Source organism: Lutra lutra, chromosome 6 (assembly GCF_902655055.1).
Source record: "Lutra lutra chromosome 6, mLutLut1.2, whole genome shotgun sequence".
Lineage (NCBI taxonomy): Eukaryota > Metazoa > Chordata > Mammalia > Carnivora > Mustelidae > Lutra > Lutra lutra.
In genome coordinates, this window is record NC_062283.1 from 130,925,403 (window position 1) to 130,944,278 (window position 18,876).

At 43.2% G+C, this 18,876-nt stretch overlaps 1 protein-coding gene across 1 annotated transcript in view; it reads left to right on the plus strand.

Moving 5' to 3' along the window:
• The window catches only part of LOC125102363 (uncharacterized), a 185,629-nt gene that overhangs the window by 66,936 nt on the left and 99,817 nt on the right, over positions 1-18,876 (plus strand). Inside the window, exons 15-18 of the mRNA XM_047733495.1 lie at positions 7,529-7,721; positions 9,781-9,908; positions 17,082-17,282; positions 18,025-18,146. Of these exons, the coding sequence (XP_047589451.1) occupies positions 7,529-7,721; positions 9,781-9,908; positions 17,082-17,282; positions 18,025-18,146 (644 nt within the window). The remainder of the gene's footprint in view (positions 1-7,528; positions 7,722-9,780; positions 9,909-17,081; positions 17,283-18,024; positions 18,147-18,876) is intronic.

Genomic DNA, 18,876 nt, shown 5'->3' on the forward strand with positions numbered 1-18,876 from the left:
ATCTTTTATCCCTCTAAAAGCCTGTTTGTCCCTTGGTGCTTTTAACATCTCTTGAATGTATTTTTCTATAGTCCACAAAATTCATATCAGATCCCTTTCTTTGGGAGGGAAGTTGAAAATACCTACATTTTCTTGGAATAGTGTAGGCACTCTTGCAATATTTTCTTCTCAGTCTCTAGAAAGTTTATTCCTGAAGGTAGGATTTAATATGACCTTTATCCTCTTAAAAGATAGTTTGACAAATGTGAAAAATAAAATCTATTTATCTACCAAACAAGTTACATCTTAACCTCTATGCTCCCTGACTTATGTTTGTCATGTCTGTAAGGCTGTGACATCTTATTATCAACTATCCCTAATACGCAGTATAGAGTAACTCTGTCCAACAGAAATATACTGTAAGCCATAGATACAGTTTACAATATTCTCATGGCCACATTTTAAAAGTATAAAGAAATATGAAATGAACTTCAGTCATATACTCTGTTTAAGCCAATGCATCAAAAATATTATCATTTTAACATATAACCAATAAAAAGAAATAATGAGGTACTGTACGTTTTTTATACTAAATCTTCCAAATTTGGCACGTACCTTATATGTACAGTATGTCATAACTCAGACAAGTCACAATTTCAAGGGCTCAACAGCTACATGTGGCTAGAGGCTACTATATGGCACGGTAGAATAGCTCTAGGTATTGAAAAGCATTTTATTTTCCCATCCAGTCACATAGGGTCCAGTTTGCACTCAGTATACAGGAGACTTCTGGTTTGGGTCTCCTTTGGCAACAAGTACCAAGCCCCATATCCTTCCCATACACAGTTTTACCCCTCTGCCCTTCTCACTGACTCACAGTCAGTCAAGTCCAGTCAATATGCCCCTCTGTGGACCTAGAGGGGAGGCTAAGATGCTTTTGAAACAAACACACCTATAAAACAAACACATCTTTCTTTTGCTAATATTAAATCTACCTCATACCATAGCCATGCTTTATTATTTGCTAATAGATTAAAAAGGGTTCTTTCTTAGCACTGAGCTCTCTCTCAGTTTGTTTGTTCTGGGATGGGAGTTGGGGGTAGCCATGAAGGAAGGGGAGGGGAAAAAAATCCCACCCTGCCCCATTGATTATAGGAGGAGCTTCTCAAGGGTATACAATATTGCCTTCCTATGCTCTCAGAAGTGACAGGAAGAGCAGCTCCCTTAGAAGCTGCCGGGAGCTACTACTGTAGTGTGAGAAACTCAAGGAAGTGGCCTTTCTTCAGGATCTTCAATAGAACCACGTGGTTTAGCTGTACTCCATGGTGCGTGGCATGGTCAGCATTTAAACTAGAATGTTTGGGCCTAACTATGTGATTCTTTCCCATGCAGGTAATGAAAGGCACAGATGGTAATTTGTTGGGGTGATCTCACAAGGTCCAGGGCCAAGACTGGTACCAAGATCTTTGGGGTTACTAGCCTGGGGAGCTGACACTGGAGAAGCCCGTAAGATGGAGACCTCTTCCTGGACCCGTGTATTTGATCCTATGATGAAAGTTTTGGGCTAGTAATAACAAGTGTTCACTCTACGAAAATACTAGAAAAGGAAAGCACCTACCGCCCATCATGGGTACTTTATGAGTTTACTTTAGGCATGTGTCAGAATAGAAGGAGCCCCCAGATGAGAGGGAATAGGCATTTCCTGGCTGTTTGACCTTGGGCAAGTCTCTTTTGGCATTGGGATCTGACACCCCATGCATGTTCAGGATCTGCCTGGACTTAGCATGCTAATAGCAGAGGCTGTTATGAGGAAGTAGTGGGAGATGAGGCTATAGAAAAAAATCTGGCCAGACCATGAAGGCCTAGGCTCTTCTTAGGGTAGGGACTAATTCCAAGGTTGGTGGGGACCAGAGAATTCTAAGTAAAAGAATGGCCACTGCACTTTGGGGTTATCACAGAACTACCTAGACTTTGTAGACTAGTAAAGATGATAATAGGTGCTATGAAGAAAAATTAAGAAGGAAAGGTAATAGAAGTGGAGGTTGGTGCTGGGATGTTGCCGTTGTAAGTAGGGTAAGTCAGGGAAAGAAATCACATGACTGACTGGGAGCAGAGGAGAAGACAGGCAGAGGACAGCCAATGCAAAGGCCCTGAGGCAGAACCGTGTATAGCATTTTTGCAGGAACAGCAAGGAATTCAGCGCAACTAGAGTGATTGAGGGAGAAACTGGCAGAAATTAAAATAGAGAGATTAGAGAGGTGGGGAACAGGTTGTGTAGGGCTTTGTGGACCATTGTAAAGACTCTGACTTTGAGTGAGAAAGGGAAGCCGTTGGAGAATTTTGAGCAGAAGAGTGATATTATTTGATTCACATTTCAATATCAATGCTTCTATATGGGGAATAGACTGAAGATGCACTAGGGTCAAAGTAGAGACTAGTTAGGAGGTTATTACATTAATCAAGGAGATGATGTGTCTGAAAAGACAGCATGGTGAGAAATGTTCAGATTCTGGACATATTTTGAAGGTATAGCCAGTATGATTTTCAGGCAGCTAGAATGTGGAATGTGGAAAAGAGAGAAGTCAAGCTTGATTCCAAAGTTTGGGCCTCAGCAACTGGAAGTCTAGAGTTGCTGTCATCTGAGATGATTGGAACAGGTTTGTTGGGAACATCAGAATCTCAGTTGAGGGCATGGAAATTTTGAGATGCATAGTAGATATTCAGGTGGCAAAAGGAAATAGAGAGTTGGGTATATATCTTTCATATAGTAGGTATTAAATAAATATTTGTTGGGCAAAAGAAAGGCTCTGTTCATAACACAATGGTTGTGAGATCATAAAAAGACAATGTATATGAAATTGCTTCGCAAAGTATATCATGCTGTTAAAATGAAGAACAATTTGTTGCAGTAATAATATACTCAGCGGGTGAGGCAGAGAATAAATTTTTTAATTTTCCTTTAAAAATATTTGAAAGATTATAGCTAACAGATTGAGTCATTCATCCTAACAGTTTTTTTTTTTTTAAAGATTTTATTCATTTCATTTGACAGACAGAGATCACAAGTAGGCAGAGAGGCAGGCAGAGAGAGAGGAGGAAGCAGGCTCCCTGCCGAGCAGAGAGCCCGATGCGGGGCTCCATCCCAGGACCCTGGGATCATGACCTGAGCCAAAAGCAGAGGCTTTAACCCACTGAGCCACCCAGGCGCCCCATCCTAACAGTTTTTGATGAAATTCTTATATTGGGCTTTTATGGTCTGTAATTAATGTAAAGATTATTTAGAAAAAGGTAAACTCGGGCACCTGGGTGGCTCAGTGGGTTAAGCCGCTGCCTTCGGCTCAGGTCATGATCTCAGGGTCCTGGGATCGAGGCCCGCATCGGGCTCTCTGCTCAGCAGGGAGCCTGCTTCCCTCTCTCTCTCTCTCTGCCTGCCTCTCTGTCTACTTGTGATCTCTCTCTGTCAAATAAATAAATAAAATCTTTAAAAAAAAAAAAAAAGAAAAAGGTAAACTCGTCAGAGAAATATTGTCTAATTGCCAAAAGGCCTTAGATTCGTATTCATGAATAATGGCAGAAACCAGTGGAATGAAGAGAATGAATGATGGGCCACCAACCCTCCTATATTTACTATATTCAAATAGTTATCTTGGAATCAGTTAATTTGCAGTCTTGGAAACCTATGAATCCTTCCAAAGATCAGATTATTTCTTACCCAGACAGATAATTATTGCCTTCCCTTTCCTGCCACTCCTCTAAGCATAATATTGAAGGATCAACTCTCTAGACCACAGAAACTTTAGAAGGGGGAGTCTTCCACGTAGTTGTGGAAGAAATTAAAAAGAAAATAATATGATTACCGTGACAAAACCCTGCATGAAGTAATCTGTCCATCTGGTCTTCAAAATTCATCTCCTTTCAGAGACAGGAACTGAGGGAAGAAAAGAGAAGGAATATGTATGTATATGATAAATACTTTGGACTGGGAAGGACACACGTCATTTCTGGTCACAACCTACTGGCCAGAGCTCATCACCAGGCCCCACCCAACAGCAAGGCATTGGGAAGTCTGGGGAATTTTGGTGCCAAACCATTTGACATTCTGTGTATGTTCCTTATTTTTTTTTAAAGATTTTATTTATTTATTTGACAGACAGAGATCACAAGTAGGCAGAGAGGCAGGCGGAAAGAGAAAGGAGGAGGAAGCAGGCTCCCTGCCCAGCAGAGAGCCCAAATGCGGGGCTCAATCTCAGTACCCTGGGATCATGACCTGAGCCGAAGGCAGAGGCTTTAACCCACTGAGCCACCCAGGTGCCCCTGTTCCTTATTTTTAATGTCTGTCTCTTTCCACTAAAGAGTTCCCTGGTGATGGGATTTGTGCCAGATTAGTTTACCACTATATTCTTAGTACCTAGAATAGTGCCCAGTAAATTAACTGACCAGAACATTTGTGGAATGAATGACTGAATGAAGGGATGAATGAATGACAGGCTCACAGCCTGTAGGAGTAGATGAGCCAAAAGTCTAGCATGGCCATGAGCTGAGTGCTATAATGGAGTTAGACAAGTCATGGGGAGAAGCACTCAGCTCTGCCTGGAGATGTAAGGAAGGCTTCCAGAGGGGTATTATTTAAATGGACTCTTGGATAGAGTAGGTACTTATCAAGGAAGAGGAGGTGAGAGCTGGAAGGGCCAGTATGTATGAGTCCCATAGGCATGAAGAGCTCTGCCCATTCAGAAGAGGGCCAAGCGCAGGTCCATCAGGATGGAAGTATAGAGACAGTGGAAGGAAATGAGGTCCAAGAGGTTGACACGGGTCAGCCCCAAAAACTATACCTAGAAACTCCTAGATTAGTCCAAATGAAAGCTAATAATAGCTTGGACTAGAATGGTGGGTGGTGGAGATAGAGAGAAGTGATGGGTTTGAGAGATAGAAAGTCAAATCGACAGGAGTTAGGATAGACTGAACATGTAGGGTGAGGCAGGTGGTGTCAGGAATGATTCATGCAAGAGGAAGTGGCTTGGTGGTGGTGGTATTTACTAAAACGGGGAAGTTGGAGATGGCCTAGGTTTGTGGGAGAAGACCACATGATTTGATCATGGTAAATGTGAGGGGCCTTTGAGATGCCTGGGAACAGATGCCAAATAGGTCATTTGGATATGTGGGTCTGGAGCTCTAGGAGGTCTGGATTACAGATATCAATTAGGGAGCAAAAAAATGGTCCCTAATCTCAGCTGTGGAATGGTACTACCTCTCAAGGAAGGAGTATAGGAGGAAGAGATGAGGTCCTTAGACATGGGCTCAAGTGTGGCTACTACTTAATGACCTGGTAGAGAAAAATGCACCTCAGGGATGGCTGGAAAGCTGGTGAGAGCAAGGAGAATGTGGAGTCCCAGCAGGCCAGGGAAGTGAGTGAGTCAAGAAAGCAGAGAGTGCAGAACTGGGTCACACGCTCCTGAGACACTGCGTAAGATGACTAAAGAAAGTCTGCTGGATGTGGAGAAAAATCACTGTTTTTCTTAGTGAACATGGTTTGTTTTGCTGGAGACAGGAGCTGGATGGGAATGAGTGAGGAGTAGGAGGTGAGGAAGCGGGCACAGGGAATGCAGATGGCATCTTGGGAGATTGGATGGTGAGGAGGAGGAGAGACCAAAGGGCAAGAGGGATTTCCGTTGAGAACTAGCTGATGGAGAGGAACTGGGTGTCCAAGAAGGCGCAGGGATGCTTGGGAGGTGGGATGGAATGGCCACAGAGAAGGGGAGCAGAGTCCTTCCCCGTAGTACGGGAAGAAGCAGGAGAAGAGAGGTGTGGGAGCAGCAGCTTTGTGTAGCTGGGGGTGGTGGGATGGGGGGGTGGAGGGTGGGGGGTGGAGGGGTAGACAAGTGGGGGTGAGGCTTCTGTAGAGACACTGAAGGCAAGGCCTGGGTGGGGAGGGGGTGAATTTAGAGGCTTGGCCAGAGTGAAGTTTGAAATTATGAGAATTATTATTAGGTTAATGATTCTCAGGATGCCACCATTCCGCTGTCATTTAAGAAAATGGAATATGGAATGGAGTGGAATGGAGTGGAATATGGAATGGAGTGGAAAAAATGGAGTGGAATACCCAGATTCCTTATATTCGTTTCCTGGAGCTGCCATATCAAAACACCACAAAGGGAGTGGCTCATAACAGCTGGCAGAGAACTTTATTCTGTCACAGTTCCAGATGTCACAAGCCCAAAATCAAAATGTCAGCAGGGCCATGCTCCCTTCAAAGTGTCCAGGAGAAGTTTCTTCCTTGTCTCTCCTAGCATCTGGCCGTTGCTAATGATCCTGGGGGTTACCTACCCTTCCTTGGCCTGTAGATACTTCACTCCCATCTCAGTCTCTGTCCTCACATGGCCTTCTCCTCTACGTATCTGTCTCCACATTTTCCTCTTTAAGAACATCAGTCACTGGGGATAAAAATATATGTTTATAAAGCTGTAAAAAAAAAAAAAAAAAGAAAGAAAGAAAGGATGAATCCCCAAGTTTTGTAGCAACATGGACGGGACTGGAAGAGATTATGCTGAGTGAAATAAGTCAAGCAGAGAGAGTCAATTATTATATGGTTTCACTTATTTGTGGAGCATAACAAATAGCATGGAGGACAAGGGGAGTTGGAGAGGAGAAGGGAGTTGAGGGAAATTGGAAGGGGAGGTGAACCATGAGAGACTATGGACTCTGAAAAACGATCTGAGAATTTTGAAGGGGTGGGGGGTGGGAGGTTGGGGGCACCAGGTGGTGGGTATTGTAGAGGGCACGGATTGCATGGAGCACTGGGTGTGGTGCAAAAATAATGAATACTGTTATGCTGAAAAAAATAAAAAAATTAAAAAAAAAAAAAAAAAAAAAGAACATCAGTCACTGGATTAGTCTCCCCATCCCCCAGTATGAACTCATCTTAACCATGTATATCTGCAAAGACTCCGTTTCCATATTCGGTCACATTCACAGGTTTCAGGTGGACATGAATTTTGTGGGGGCGCTACTCAATTCAGTATTTTACCAAGACACGAGACAATATTCACGCATTTTTCAAGTATTTATAGAATTAAAATAAGAAACCTTTAACAGCTCATGTTTCTAGATCTCAAGTGCTTCAGTGTCGCATACCCCCTATAACAACTGTTGTGGTCTCTCGACTGTCCCCATGTTATGGATGAGGAAACAGAGGCTAAGAGTAGCTGAGGGTCTGACCTAGGGTGAGACCGGAACACAGGCACCCTGACCTCAGAGACCTCCTGTACACTCAGCTCTATCGCCCAACTTTTTCCAGGTAGCCCTGAATTAATCAGCAAAAAACTTAATCAGCTACTTATCCATCTCACTACCCTTCCCTGCCAACATTCTTTGCTACTATCCCCTTCTCTACATACAGTGCTTTATACACTCGGCAGGTACAGCTCCGTGCGGACAGCCCACTGCATGAGAGCAGGAGCCTGCACTGTGGTCTGTTTGGGCTGCAAACAGACAAAATACAGACAGCTCTCCCTTTTCCGGTAACTTCTGGGGTTGGCTTTCTTTGCCCCAGGTCCACAGTGTCCGATTCATGGAGTTCTCGGAAGTGGAGAACCAGGACGACTACTACAGCATGGAGGCTGCGTCCGTCTTCACGCAGGACCCGCATGGAGTACATATCATGTACGATGAAGCCTTGAGCGATCTGAAGGAGCTCGAGGCAGAGCTGCTGCTTGTGGCCAGCCATTACATCGAGAAAGAAAAAGGTCAGAAGCCAGATTTTGAAAAAAATCAACCAGCCAAACAAACCATGAACACTAAGGGCTCCATTTAACACCCTCCGCCTCAAAATAGAAATGCAGATCCAAGAGTATCTGAAAATTCAGTAAGCACATGCATCTCCCCGATATGCACCTGCTTTAGAAAAGATACGGTCCTGTTTCCAGCTCAAGTCCCTCTTCTTGTTGGAGACCGGAACTATTCTTTTGAAGCTTGATTATAATTCTTACTGTTGTTGAGACTTACTCCTTCCTCAGTGGCATTTCTGCATTACTCACTGGGTACAAGGGCTGTCATGCCAGGCCTTGACAGAAGCAAAGTAAGCAAGTGAAGGTAATGATTTTTTTTTCCCCCTAAGCAACAACCAAAAAAAAAAAAAAAAAAAAGATTAACCTTGGGCAAGCAGACATATCCCTGGGTTCCTGACCAAAAAAACACCAGGATGCAAGAAGATCTGGGTAGGAAAATGCCAGATAAGCACCAAAGGGAGAAATCATTAGGGTAATCAAATAACCTATAATATGTATTCTCTACATCCTTTTGGCATCACTCAAATGTATCCAATTTTAGAAATAGGTGAGTGGGGCGCCTGGGTGGCTCAGTGGGTTAAAGCCTCTGCCTTCGGCTCAGGTCATGATCCTTAGAGCCTCTGCCTTCGGCTCAGGTCATGATCCCAGGGTCCTGGGATCGAGCCCTGTGTCGGGCTCTCTGCTCAGCAGGGAGCCTGCTTCCCTTCCTCTCTCTCTGCCTCCCTCTCTGCCTAATTGTGATCTCTGTCAAATAAATAAATAAAATCTTTAAAAAAAAAAAAAGAATATATGTTTAAGAAATAGGTGAGGAAAGAGTAATCCTTCTGGAATAATATGACAACACCGGCATTTGATTTGGAAAGAGCTTAAGAGTTTCTAGACACATTGCAACACCTAAAAGGAAATTTAGCAAGAATTTGTGCTATTTTCTAATTATGTAGATGGTAATGAAGACGAATTCATTTTCATATTGATATAAAATGCTACTCAAAGAATGTTTGACAGTTAACCTTTTAGAGCCAGACAGAATTCACTTAACATTGGCTTGAACTCTGCCCTCTTTGCCACAGACCATTGGGTGTCTGAATCATGAGATGCGCTGATGTCATCCAACATTCCAGGGCATTTAATTGCAGCCTTTGGCTTTTGTCTTTACTTTATTCTACATACTAATGCATCACTTCTATTGATACTCATTTATAATCCAATGCAACTATTTCAAGCTGCTAAGAATTTAATTTGATGGAAACAGTCAGTAGTCATCAGCCCCATGAGCCCCTTCAGCTGAGCTCGTCAGTATGTAGTTATCCATTGTGAAATGATTTCCCAACTGCACTTGAGAAATTCTGATCAAAATCTTTCTCTTGTTCGGTACCCATCGTATATAATTATTGAACTCAAAGTTCAGCTCCTGAAAATCTCTTACTTTTTTGATATTTCATTCTGAACTAGACCACTCAAATATTAAAAGCAACAATCATGCTGATGCTGAAAATTAACATTCATGTAGTGGGAAAATATTTTAACAGAATAATTACAATGATTACCCTTATTGATTTAAGTTAGTAATTAACCCAATTAAGGGATATCTTAGAAACTTCTCTGAAGAGTTTTTACTTGGCTAACATCACTTGAAATAGCAGGTTAAACTGGGTTTGTTGTTAAACCACCAGGGACCTGTTTTTAGAGAAGGAGAAATGTGTGTTTGGCCTTTAAATTATAGGTCTGAGGACATTTTAGTGAAGATTTCATATTAACTGAATTTTGGTTACATTTCTAAAATTAGTCTTTAAAACTAAAATTGAAGAGTAAAGACAAAAACCTCTACTGACTCAGAAGTCAACAAATATGTCCAGTCTTTTCCAGTGGCCCTCCAGCTGATTCTTAGGAATCCCTGGGACTGATTCAGTGTTTTCATTCCTGAGATGGGGCTGACAGTTCAAGGGCTGCTTTTCTAATAAGAGTAGCTTCATGGAAAGGCCTGTCTCTGGTCATTCCATCCCCTTCTCTCTTCCAGGTCACAAAGAGGGCAGCAAGTCAAATACTGGCCACGACTGGGGACGGGCCCATGCAAGTGTGGACAGATTTGCTGTGCTGTATGACATGTGGACTTGGGAAGCAGCCCTTCTAGAAAACAAGCGCCAGGTATTTTTCCCTAGAAAACAAAACATCTGTTAAACATTTCTTACAAAAGCCAGTATTGAAAAAACAGATGAAAAAAACTCAGTGGGGCTTTCAGGCAGACTCCTAATAAAATAAATAATTATTTTATTTAAATCCTCTCAGCTGGTTGTCAGGATGTGAATAATACATTTTATTTTATTTACTGTGGTTCCTTGTTAATAAAAAATAAAATGGGAAAGGGGCGCCTGGGTGGCTCTGTGGGTTAAAGCCTCTGCCTTCGGCTCAGGTCATGATCTTAGGGTCTTGGGATCGAGCCCCGCATCGGGCTCTCTGCTCAGCAGGGAGCCTGCTTCCCTCTCTCTCTCTCTCTCTCTGCCTGTCTCTCTGCCTACTGGTGATCTCTGTTAAATAAATAAATAAGTAAATCTTTAAAAAAAATAAATAAAATGGGAAGGATACCTCTTTATCTTACAGGCATCATTTGCTAGAGGTCTGTATAACTTAGGCTTTTATATATGTGTTTAGTGAGAATGGGTGATGGTTCCATTCACATTCTTTGTCCTGTCAGGGACAAGCCTCATTCTGCTCAACACAAACTGACCTTATTAGAGCCTTTAGAAATACACCACCTGTGGGACAAGCAGCGGGTCCAGGTATGCTCAGGGCAACAAGTTATGAGGGTGAGTTTAAAGCAATGAAACAGAAGGTTGCTAAATTCATCATCGCATCACCAATGGCTCACATCCCAGTAATAAATGAAACACTGCTCTTCACCTGTGAACTCGGCGTGGATTATGAGCCCCTCTGATGGTCACCAACTGTTGGGAGTTTATCCATCAAACATTAAGTATTTACCCCGTACCCGGTACTATCCAGACATTAGGAACCTATGGATAAATACAAGAAGGTAATCTACCTTTAAGGAATTTCTAGTCTATAGAACTTGATCCCATCTCTGAAGTAAAAACTGCAATCCGGCGATGGACAGCTTATAGCTAAGGCACATGTGAGATCCCCAGAGACCACAGTGGAGGGAGCAATTTGCCTTGTGGGGGGCTACCGGAGTAAAGGAAATGTTGGCAAGTTTTCTCAGAGGAAGAGATAGTGAATCCTGTTCCTAAGAGAAGAGTCAGATGTTGTCTGTCAGAGAAGGAAAAATTCCTAAGCGAGGGAAACAGCATGAGGGACGTCAGGGAGGTGTGAACTGGGGGACAAGAAGGCTACTGTGACTAGGCGTGAAGGAATGATGACAAACGAGCGGAGTACGTGTCTGGGTACAGCCGTGAAAGGCCTGCTAATGCACATTTACAGTGTATTTTATAAGCAAAGAAAGAGTCATTAGTGAGTTTCAGCAAAGGCGAAATATGATCATAGCCCTGTTTTCAACAGCTGCTGGGGTACTAGTGTGGAGAACGGATTAGAGCAGAGCTCTTGTGGAAAACAGGTGCCGTTGTTGCAACAGTGACCTGGAGAGGTAGGAGGGGACCTACCCCAGTGATGGAAGAGTGAGAACAGGAGGAAGGGGCAGGCTCGAGAAATGTTTGCAGAAATGGTACAGAAACGGACATGGCAGGATTTGAAGCCTGGATGTTGGGGTGAGAGAGTAAGGAATTAAAAATGACATTCTCAGGGTCAGGGAAGAGGCTATTAACCGAAATGGAATGCAGGAGGAGGGGCACTTTAGAGGGGAAGATAGTATTACTGAGTTCGTGGCAACAGGCATGTGAGGAGAGTTTGCTAAAACAGGTGTGCATGTTTTGTGGGAGCTGGAGGTTTGAAAGTCAGGAGCAGGTATGAGCTGAGGTATGGAAGTGAACATTGAACCACAGTAATGAATCAAATGACTAGGAAAAGCCAGAGATGTCTGAGCTGCAGCTGTGGGTAACACTTAAATTGTAGGGGAAGGGCATAGAATAAGAATCTACGTGGGGCTCCTGGGTGGCTCAGTGGGTTAAGCCTCTGCCTTCAGCTCAGATCATGATCTCGGGGTCCTGGGATAGAGCCCCGAATCGGGCTCTCTGCTCAGCGGGAAGCCTGCTTCCCCCTCTCTGTCTGCCTGCCTCTCTGCTTACTTGTGATCTCTCTCTCTCCCTCTCTGTTAAATAAATAAATAAATAAAATCTTAAAAAAAAAAAAAATCTACGAGAAAAAAAAGAGGAAGCCAAAGAAACTGGAGGGAAAAGGAAGGAATAGTGTGATAAAAGCCACTAAGGGGAATTTTTTTTTTTTTTTTTTTTTTTTTTAAAGTAGGAGAGGATAGTTACTAGTGTGGAATGCAGAGAAACATCAAGAGAGGTGACTCCTGAAGACGGGGGCAGTGGGGTCAGTCATCAGGGTCATTGCCAGCTTCGTAGGACTCTCGGGAAGAGGTATGGGGGTAGAAGGCAGCTTACAGTGCACTGTGATGTGGTCAGAAGATGGGGAAGTGGGAAGGTTTTCTTTGAACTGTTTTTCTAGTAGATTAGATAGTTTACCATTTCATCTACTTTCTGGTCTATTACTCATAGAGATGTAGGTCACCCAATTTTTGAAAACACCTGGCTGGGCTTAAAGGGTGGGAGCCTTGGGCTTTGAATACTGTTCCTCTTTTGAAGGGGAACTGGCCTCCGCAGAGTTTGCGTCTGCAGCCTTGACCTGGCAGTTAGAAACTTTGATCGACTGAGAGATCTAGACTCAGAATGTAGTAATTGAAAAGGCCACGTTAAAGGTGAATAAGGCAGAATCTCTAAACTCGACAAGTTTATTGGTCCAGACATATGAGTTTTTAGCAGCCCGCCTTTTCTGGACTCTCTCTCCCCGCCTCCCCTTTCAGGGCTCCTAGGCCTCCTACAGAGGCCCCAGGCAGGACTCAGTGCCCAGAGAAGAATAGAAGGACAAAGAGGACTGAAAAACAAACAGATTTCTCCACACTTTGGCCCACGCTTCATTCTGTGCTAAGCTACCAGGGCTCTCCACCAGTTTCTTCTATGGTAAATGAAATTATTTTAACTTAAAAAAAAAAAAAATCATTGAAAATGTTTCCCTCCTTTCTCACCCTGACGATACATTCTGTATAAAACCTGAGCCATCTATGCCAAAACTGTGAAAGTGTGGCCTTCTAAATCAGAAATTCTGTCAAAAGAGCCTATTTTTAATGGATAAACCATATTTTTATCTAGAGTACAATTGATTTCTCCCAGTACTGATTCTCCTGCCAAGTTTGTTCAGCTGTTTTTGATTGTTAAATATATTGGAATCACCAGAGTTAGGAATTGCTCAAACACACTGCGTTGTCTTAAATCCTTAAAGTAACCATATTATGTACAAACATTCATAAAATTAGAGCTGATATGAATTTAGGTGGATTAAGAACTCTTAGAGAAGCCAGCCATCAGCTGTACCAGCCACTAAGGGACACGTGGCCCAAATGCTAATTCTGTCTAAAACCACCAGAGGACACATTTTTCAAGGCAGTTTGAATAAATGTTTGGAGCACTTAAAAACAAAGCAAAATAAAACTGTGACAGATTGTGCCTAGCACTGATTTTCTCTTTTGCACTTTCATTTGACCTAAAGTGCTATTTTTTAAAGTTTCTTAAGTCCCAGAATATAGAGTTTGGGGTAAAAATAATATAAACACAGTCAGGTTTGAGATTATTCATTTTGGCTTTTTTTTTCTCTATTTTCTCCAATATTTGAGACTTCCCATCAGTGTGTACCATATATTATTTTGCCTGAGAGTTGGCCCTTGACACACACAGGTGACATTTGACAGGCTAGGAAGACTTCTTAGACAAATACCAGCCCAGAGTTTAAATGGAAATGGGCCAGTTAGCAAACAGATCATAAATAGAACCTTGTGAAGCAGAAAGATCATGGTCTTACCCCTGTTGGGAAAAGAATTAATAATAAAATTATGTAAGGGCCCATCTGAGAGTGTCTCAAGGTTGAGGTCAATGCTTGAGAAAGCCTATTCGATGTAAAAAAGAGAGCCACATTTTCCTTTTCAAGAGCTTGGGCTGCCAAGTAAAACGTGACAGTATCTGGGACATACTTATACCAAGTAAGTTGTTTGTTGTTTATCAGAAATTCAAATGGAACTCTATGACCTCTAGGTTTATTTGTTAAATCTGGCAATCCTATGAACAACACAAGTGAGCTTGGCCTTTTAGTGCCAACCTCTGCAACCTGGTATCAGCAGATTGAAATCACCAGCAAGAACTCTCCCCCACGACCTTTTGCTAAATAGCCAAACAATAGGACGCTTTGTACCAAAAAACCAGGTCAAGGCATACACATGCTATAAACCGGCTCCTGGGATTGCCTTGGCCCAGTCAAAAAGGCTCAAGTTAGTCCAGAATGATTTGGGGAAGTAATTGTTTCTTTTCTGATTTCCCCCCACTCCAGGCTATTGAGTGACACCTGTCTTACCCACCACTCCTTCATTTCTGCTTTGTCTTCCGGTATTTAATGATTGAATGCTATTCTAGAGTAGAACTCGGCAGGGGGAACAGGTAATTCAGATCACTTCTGCTTGCTTCATTTTCCCTGGGACTCATTAAAGGCCTGGCAATCTCTACCTTCCTTCATTTCTCACTCTGAGATATGTGGGTCTTTAACCTGCGGAACGCCTTGTGTGTTCTGAGCTTTTGGCCTCCTTTGGTGTTTTCCTTTTTGTGCTAAGGTTGACCGAAGGTCCCTTAGACCAATGTTTCCCAAAGGGTATCCTGCAAAACCACATGCTAAGTAAAGTGCCCCAGGCCCTCCCTCCTTGTGCTTTAGCACTGAAAGCCAGATACTGGACATCTATTAATAAGGCAGTATTTGATTCCCGGTCTGCTACTGATTCTCGAGTGTTTACCTCTTTCCGGAGCCTTGGAAGCCATGAGTGGCAAGACAGAGACGCTCCTGGCTTTTCTGTTCACGTGGGTCCTTTACTCCCTTTTGCCTCCTGCACGGTTGTCACCTGTATTCAAGTGGGGCCTGTACCTTCTCAGTTCTTTCTGGTTTTGCATTCTTAGTTCTGGGCTCCAGACAAAAGGAGGGGCTCTTGTCTCCTTTTAGGAAATTTCTTCGTTTGTTAAGAGGAGGGCTGAATTCCTAGCCTTAAGCTACGGGGAAGACTAACACCCAAGGAAACAAGACATACTCTTTCTCTGATGCACGTCAAAGTGTGCTGGGCTGTCAGGTTGGTAGAACCTGGAACCTCAACAATTCACTCCTTGCTGCCAGTTAGAGGCACACACTGGGCAAGCCGATGTGACTTTGGTGATATGGCTACAATGGGAGCTGACACCTTCCAGAACACTGAAACCTTCCTAAGAGGAGCTAGTGAAAGAAGACTGGGGAGGGGGACACTTGGGTGGCTCAGTGAGTTAAAGCCTCTGCCTTCAGCTCAGGTCATATTCCCAGGGTCCTGGGATTGAGCCCCAAGTCGGGCTCTCTGCTCAGCGGGGAGCCTGCTTCCTCCTCTCTCTCTGCCTGCCTCTCTGCCTACTTGTGATCTCTGTCTGTCAAATAAATTAAAAAAAAAAAAGAAGAAGACTGGGGAGGGACATCTTGAGCAAAAACTCAAAGGGAGGATGTGTTGGATTAGATCCGCAGAGGAAAGGAATTTGTTCTGCTGTGGAATGAATGAATAAAGCCTTAAAAGCTTCCAGTCAGAGCCGACTTATCCATCAGGCAATGTGGACTCAGTGTTTAGGACCTAAGAGCTTTGCAGGGTCCATTGAAAATGTTTGCAATTGGAGGAAAAACACATGTGTGACTCTGAAATATGAAAAGAAAATACAAAATTATTATCAATAAATGCTTAATTACATGTCAGCAAAATGTAAAAATGTGGTAACTGAGCACTTCTAAACATCTCATTACATTTGAAAATTTTATAGATCAGATCTTCTCACTTCATAAGAACCTCTGAACGTATACTGCCCAGAAATCATAGCTGATCACTAATTCAGTGTGTTGCTTGTAGCCAAATAACTTAAAAAGCAAGATTATGAATATCATTTAAACTTGTTATAGGAAAGTACTTGATTGGGATATGAGTACATCTTAATATATTTAATATAATGTGCGACAGCCCTGAACCATAATTACACTGTCCAGAACTACTTATCTTGCCCTTAGGTCCCTGTTTGGGATTCCAGCCCAGGGATCTCTCAAGAGCATTTTCCTGATTAGCACCATGACTAATTGCACACAAACAGAATTTATATACAGAACATAAATTCTTAAGGTCACAGAAAAAATGTAAAAGCAAAATAAAGAGCGTCTCTGAATTCCCACACTGAGAACCCTCTTCCATGGTTACTGGGTTAGTGTCTGGGAGCTTTCTTTGGTTTTTAGAAAAGGTTTGTGACCTCCACTAGAAAAGAAGTTCCCTCAATGCCTTTGAGAAATCTGGACGCAAAGCCCTTCCTCACAGAGTCCTGTCTGGGATAAATGCCTCTATAGTTAGGGGACTTTCACCTCAGCCCTCCTTTCTACCACCCCCTATCATTTCTAGGTGAAATGTGGGCCAACTATGAAAGAAAAGGGGTCAGAAATGCTGCTGAGCATAAGAAGATGGGAGGAAGGGGTGCCTGGGAGGCGCCGTTGGTTAAGCGTCTGCCTTTGGCTCAGGTTATGATCCTGGGGTTCTGGGAGGGAGCCCCATACCGCTGAGCAGGGAGCCCACTTCTCCCTCTCCTTCTGCCTCTTCCCCGCCCCCGGCTTGTGTGCTTTCTCTCTTTCAAATAAATTTAAAAAAAAAAAAAAAAAAGAGGGGAGGAAGCCACTCCACGTTTGGTGCTGGAGTAAAATGGAAGCGGAGAATGAGTCTTTGGGGAACGAGATTGCAGATAAATATATCTGACCAAGTGACATTGCCTGCCCTGTCTCATTGGAGCTTATAACGATTAGATGTTATATTATTCATTAGATAACCCCCCCCCCTTATTTGTGGAGAGCAGAGGAAGAGGGGACACAGGCAAAACTAGTGTTCCTTGCTTTGCCCTCCCTACCTCTGTGGGTTTACTAAGGGCCCTGGGGTTGCACTGGTGCTGCCGCTGCCCGCCCCAGGCTGGTACCCAGAGGGTCTGAGCCCTTCTCTCTGCTGCTGATGCCCTGGGGAGGCTTTCCAAAGTCGGGGGGTGGGGTGGGGGGCTCCCCTCTCTTTGCGGGAGCCTAGGGCTGCCTCTGCTCTTCCCTGACCACAAACCTTATCCGCAGCTTCTTGACAGTTACTTCGAAGCCTACCAGCACGTGTTGGACCCTGAGGAGAGGTTTGCCTTAGCACAAGTGATCACTGACCTAATGCACAGGCGCCCGAGGTTTGATCTCAGCCGCCCTTATTTCCTTAAAGCCTACCGAGATGAGGGCACCTGCCTGAGGCTTCACTTGGAGCTAGTGAGGGGCATCCTCAATCAGCACGTAAGTACATTTGGGTTTTAAAATATCACATATGGGAAGACGATGGAAAACCCAGGCCAGAACCGAAAAGTGTTTTCCTTTCATCGAGTGTTCAGAATCCGGGTTTTCTAAGGCAGCGCGTACGGCGTGTTTATTTGAAAGCTCATATGCATTGTTGAATTCCAAGCATAACTACGGTCTTAAAAGGAAGTTTCCAACCCTAATTACATTTAATGGTCCACAAAAAATAGAAAGCTTATTTTCACTAGATGATAGAGTTTCGTGGTATTGAAAGGAGGATGAACTTACCCCCTTTAGAAGCTATGAATGTATAAAGTGAGGTTTATTATTATTTTTAAGTGTTGTGGCTATTTTTAGGCCGCTAAAGGAAAAATTACAGTGTAGGTCCTCTGGGGGGAAGCCAGTGGCAGGGAGTAAGCAGGAGATGGATTGTTACAGCGCATTTACCCTAGACCTGGTTAGAATTTTTTCCTTGTAGTCAATTATTTGACAGAAAGTTTTCCTGTGCCTCCTAAGATTGTCTGAATTTGGTTGCCTTTGCTTTTCTTGGCTGACCCTGGGCTCAGACAGAAAGACCAGCGTGTCTTCGTGTAAGTGGATCCTCAGGACCATGTCTGGGTGAAAATTAGTCAAATAATGAAGGGACGCAAAGGACTGCTGTTCTTCGCGTATCAGGGCTCATAATTCACAGCCATGGGAAAGCTTAACTTTTCTAATTTTAACTTTTATGCTACATTTCTAGATAGAGCGTCAGCGGGAGTATGTCCAGAGGCTTTGGCAGGAAGGCCGTCCAGATGATAGCAGTAACTTTGGACTTCCCCTTAACATAATTTGCAAACAACTTATTTCCATCAACAATAGCTGGTATGGTGGCATTGTCTTTAGACATTTTACATTTAATCTCTTGGATAAGTTAAGTGTATGATGTTAAGTCTACATAGTCTATAAAGTACCTCTCAATTATTTGGGGAGATGAGTGAAGGGGATATAAAGGCCTTCAAAGAGAGATTCTCTCTTTTCTTTTTCTTAAGATTTTTTTTTTCTTAAGATTTTCTTAAGATTTATTTATTTGACCGAGAGAGATCACAAGTAGGCAGAGGCAGGCAAAGGGGGAGGGGGAAGCAGGCTCCCCACTGAGCAGAGAGCCTGATGCGGGGCTCAATCCCAGGACCCTGAGATCATGACCTGAGCCGAAGGCAGAGGCTTTAACCCACAGAGCCACCCGGGTGCCCCGTTTCTCTTGCATGCTCAGTATCCATTTGTTTTGTAAGCATTATTGTAGGTAATAAAGAACACGAGGCTAGAATTTAAAATTATACCACTGGGTACAGAATCTTTTCCCTTGAGAAGTTCTATTAAAAAAAAAGCAGTTACTCTTAAAATGTCATCCGAGGGTTTAATCTGAAGTACCACGTAAGCCAATGTATATGAAACTTGGATGTGCTTTAAAGTGTCTCAAGAAGAAATCTATTTGCTCTAGGAATCTATTCTAGTTTCTAGGAAGCTATTTATTCTAGAAACCAAAAAGGTTTCCGCAGACTCACCTGTGACCCCTACCCCTTTAAGGAGCAAATTAAATTTCCCAAGATCACTC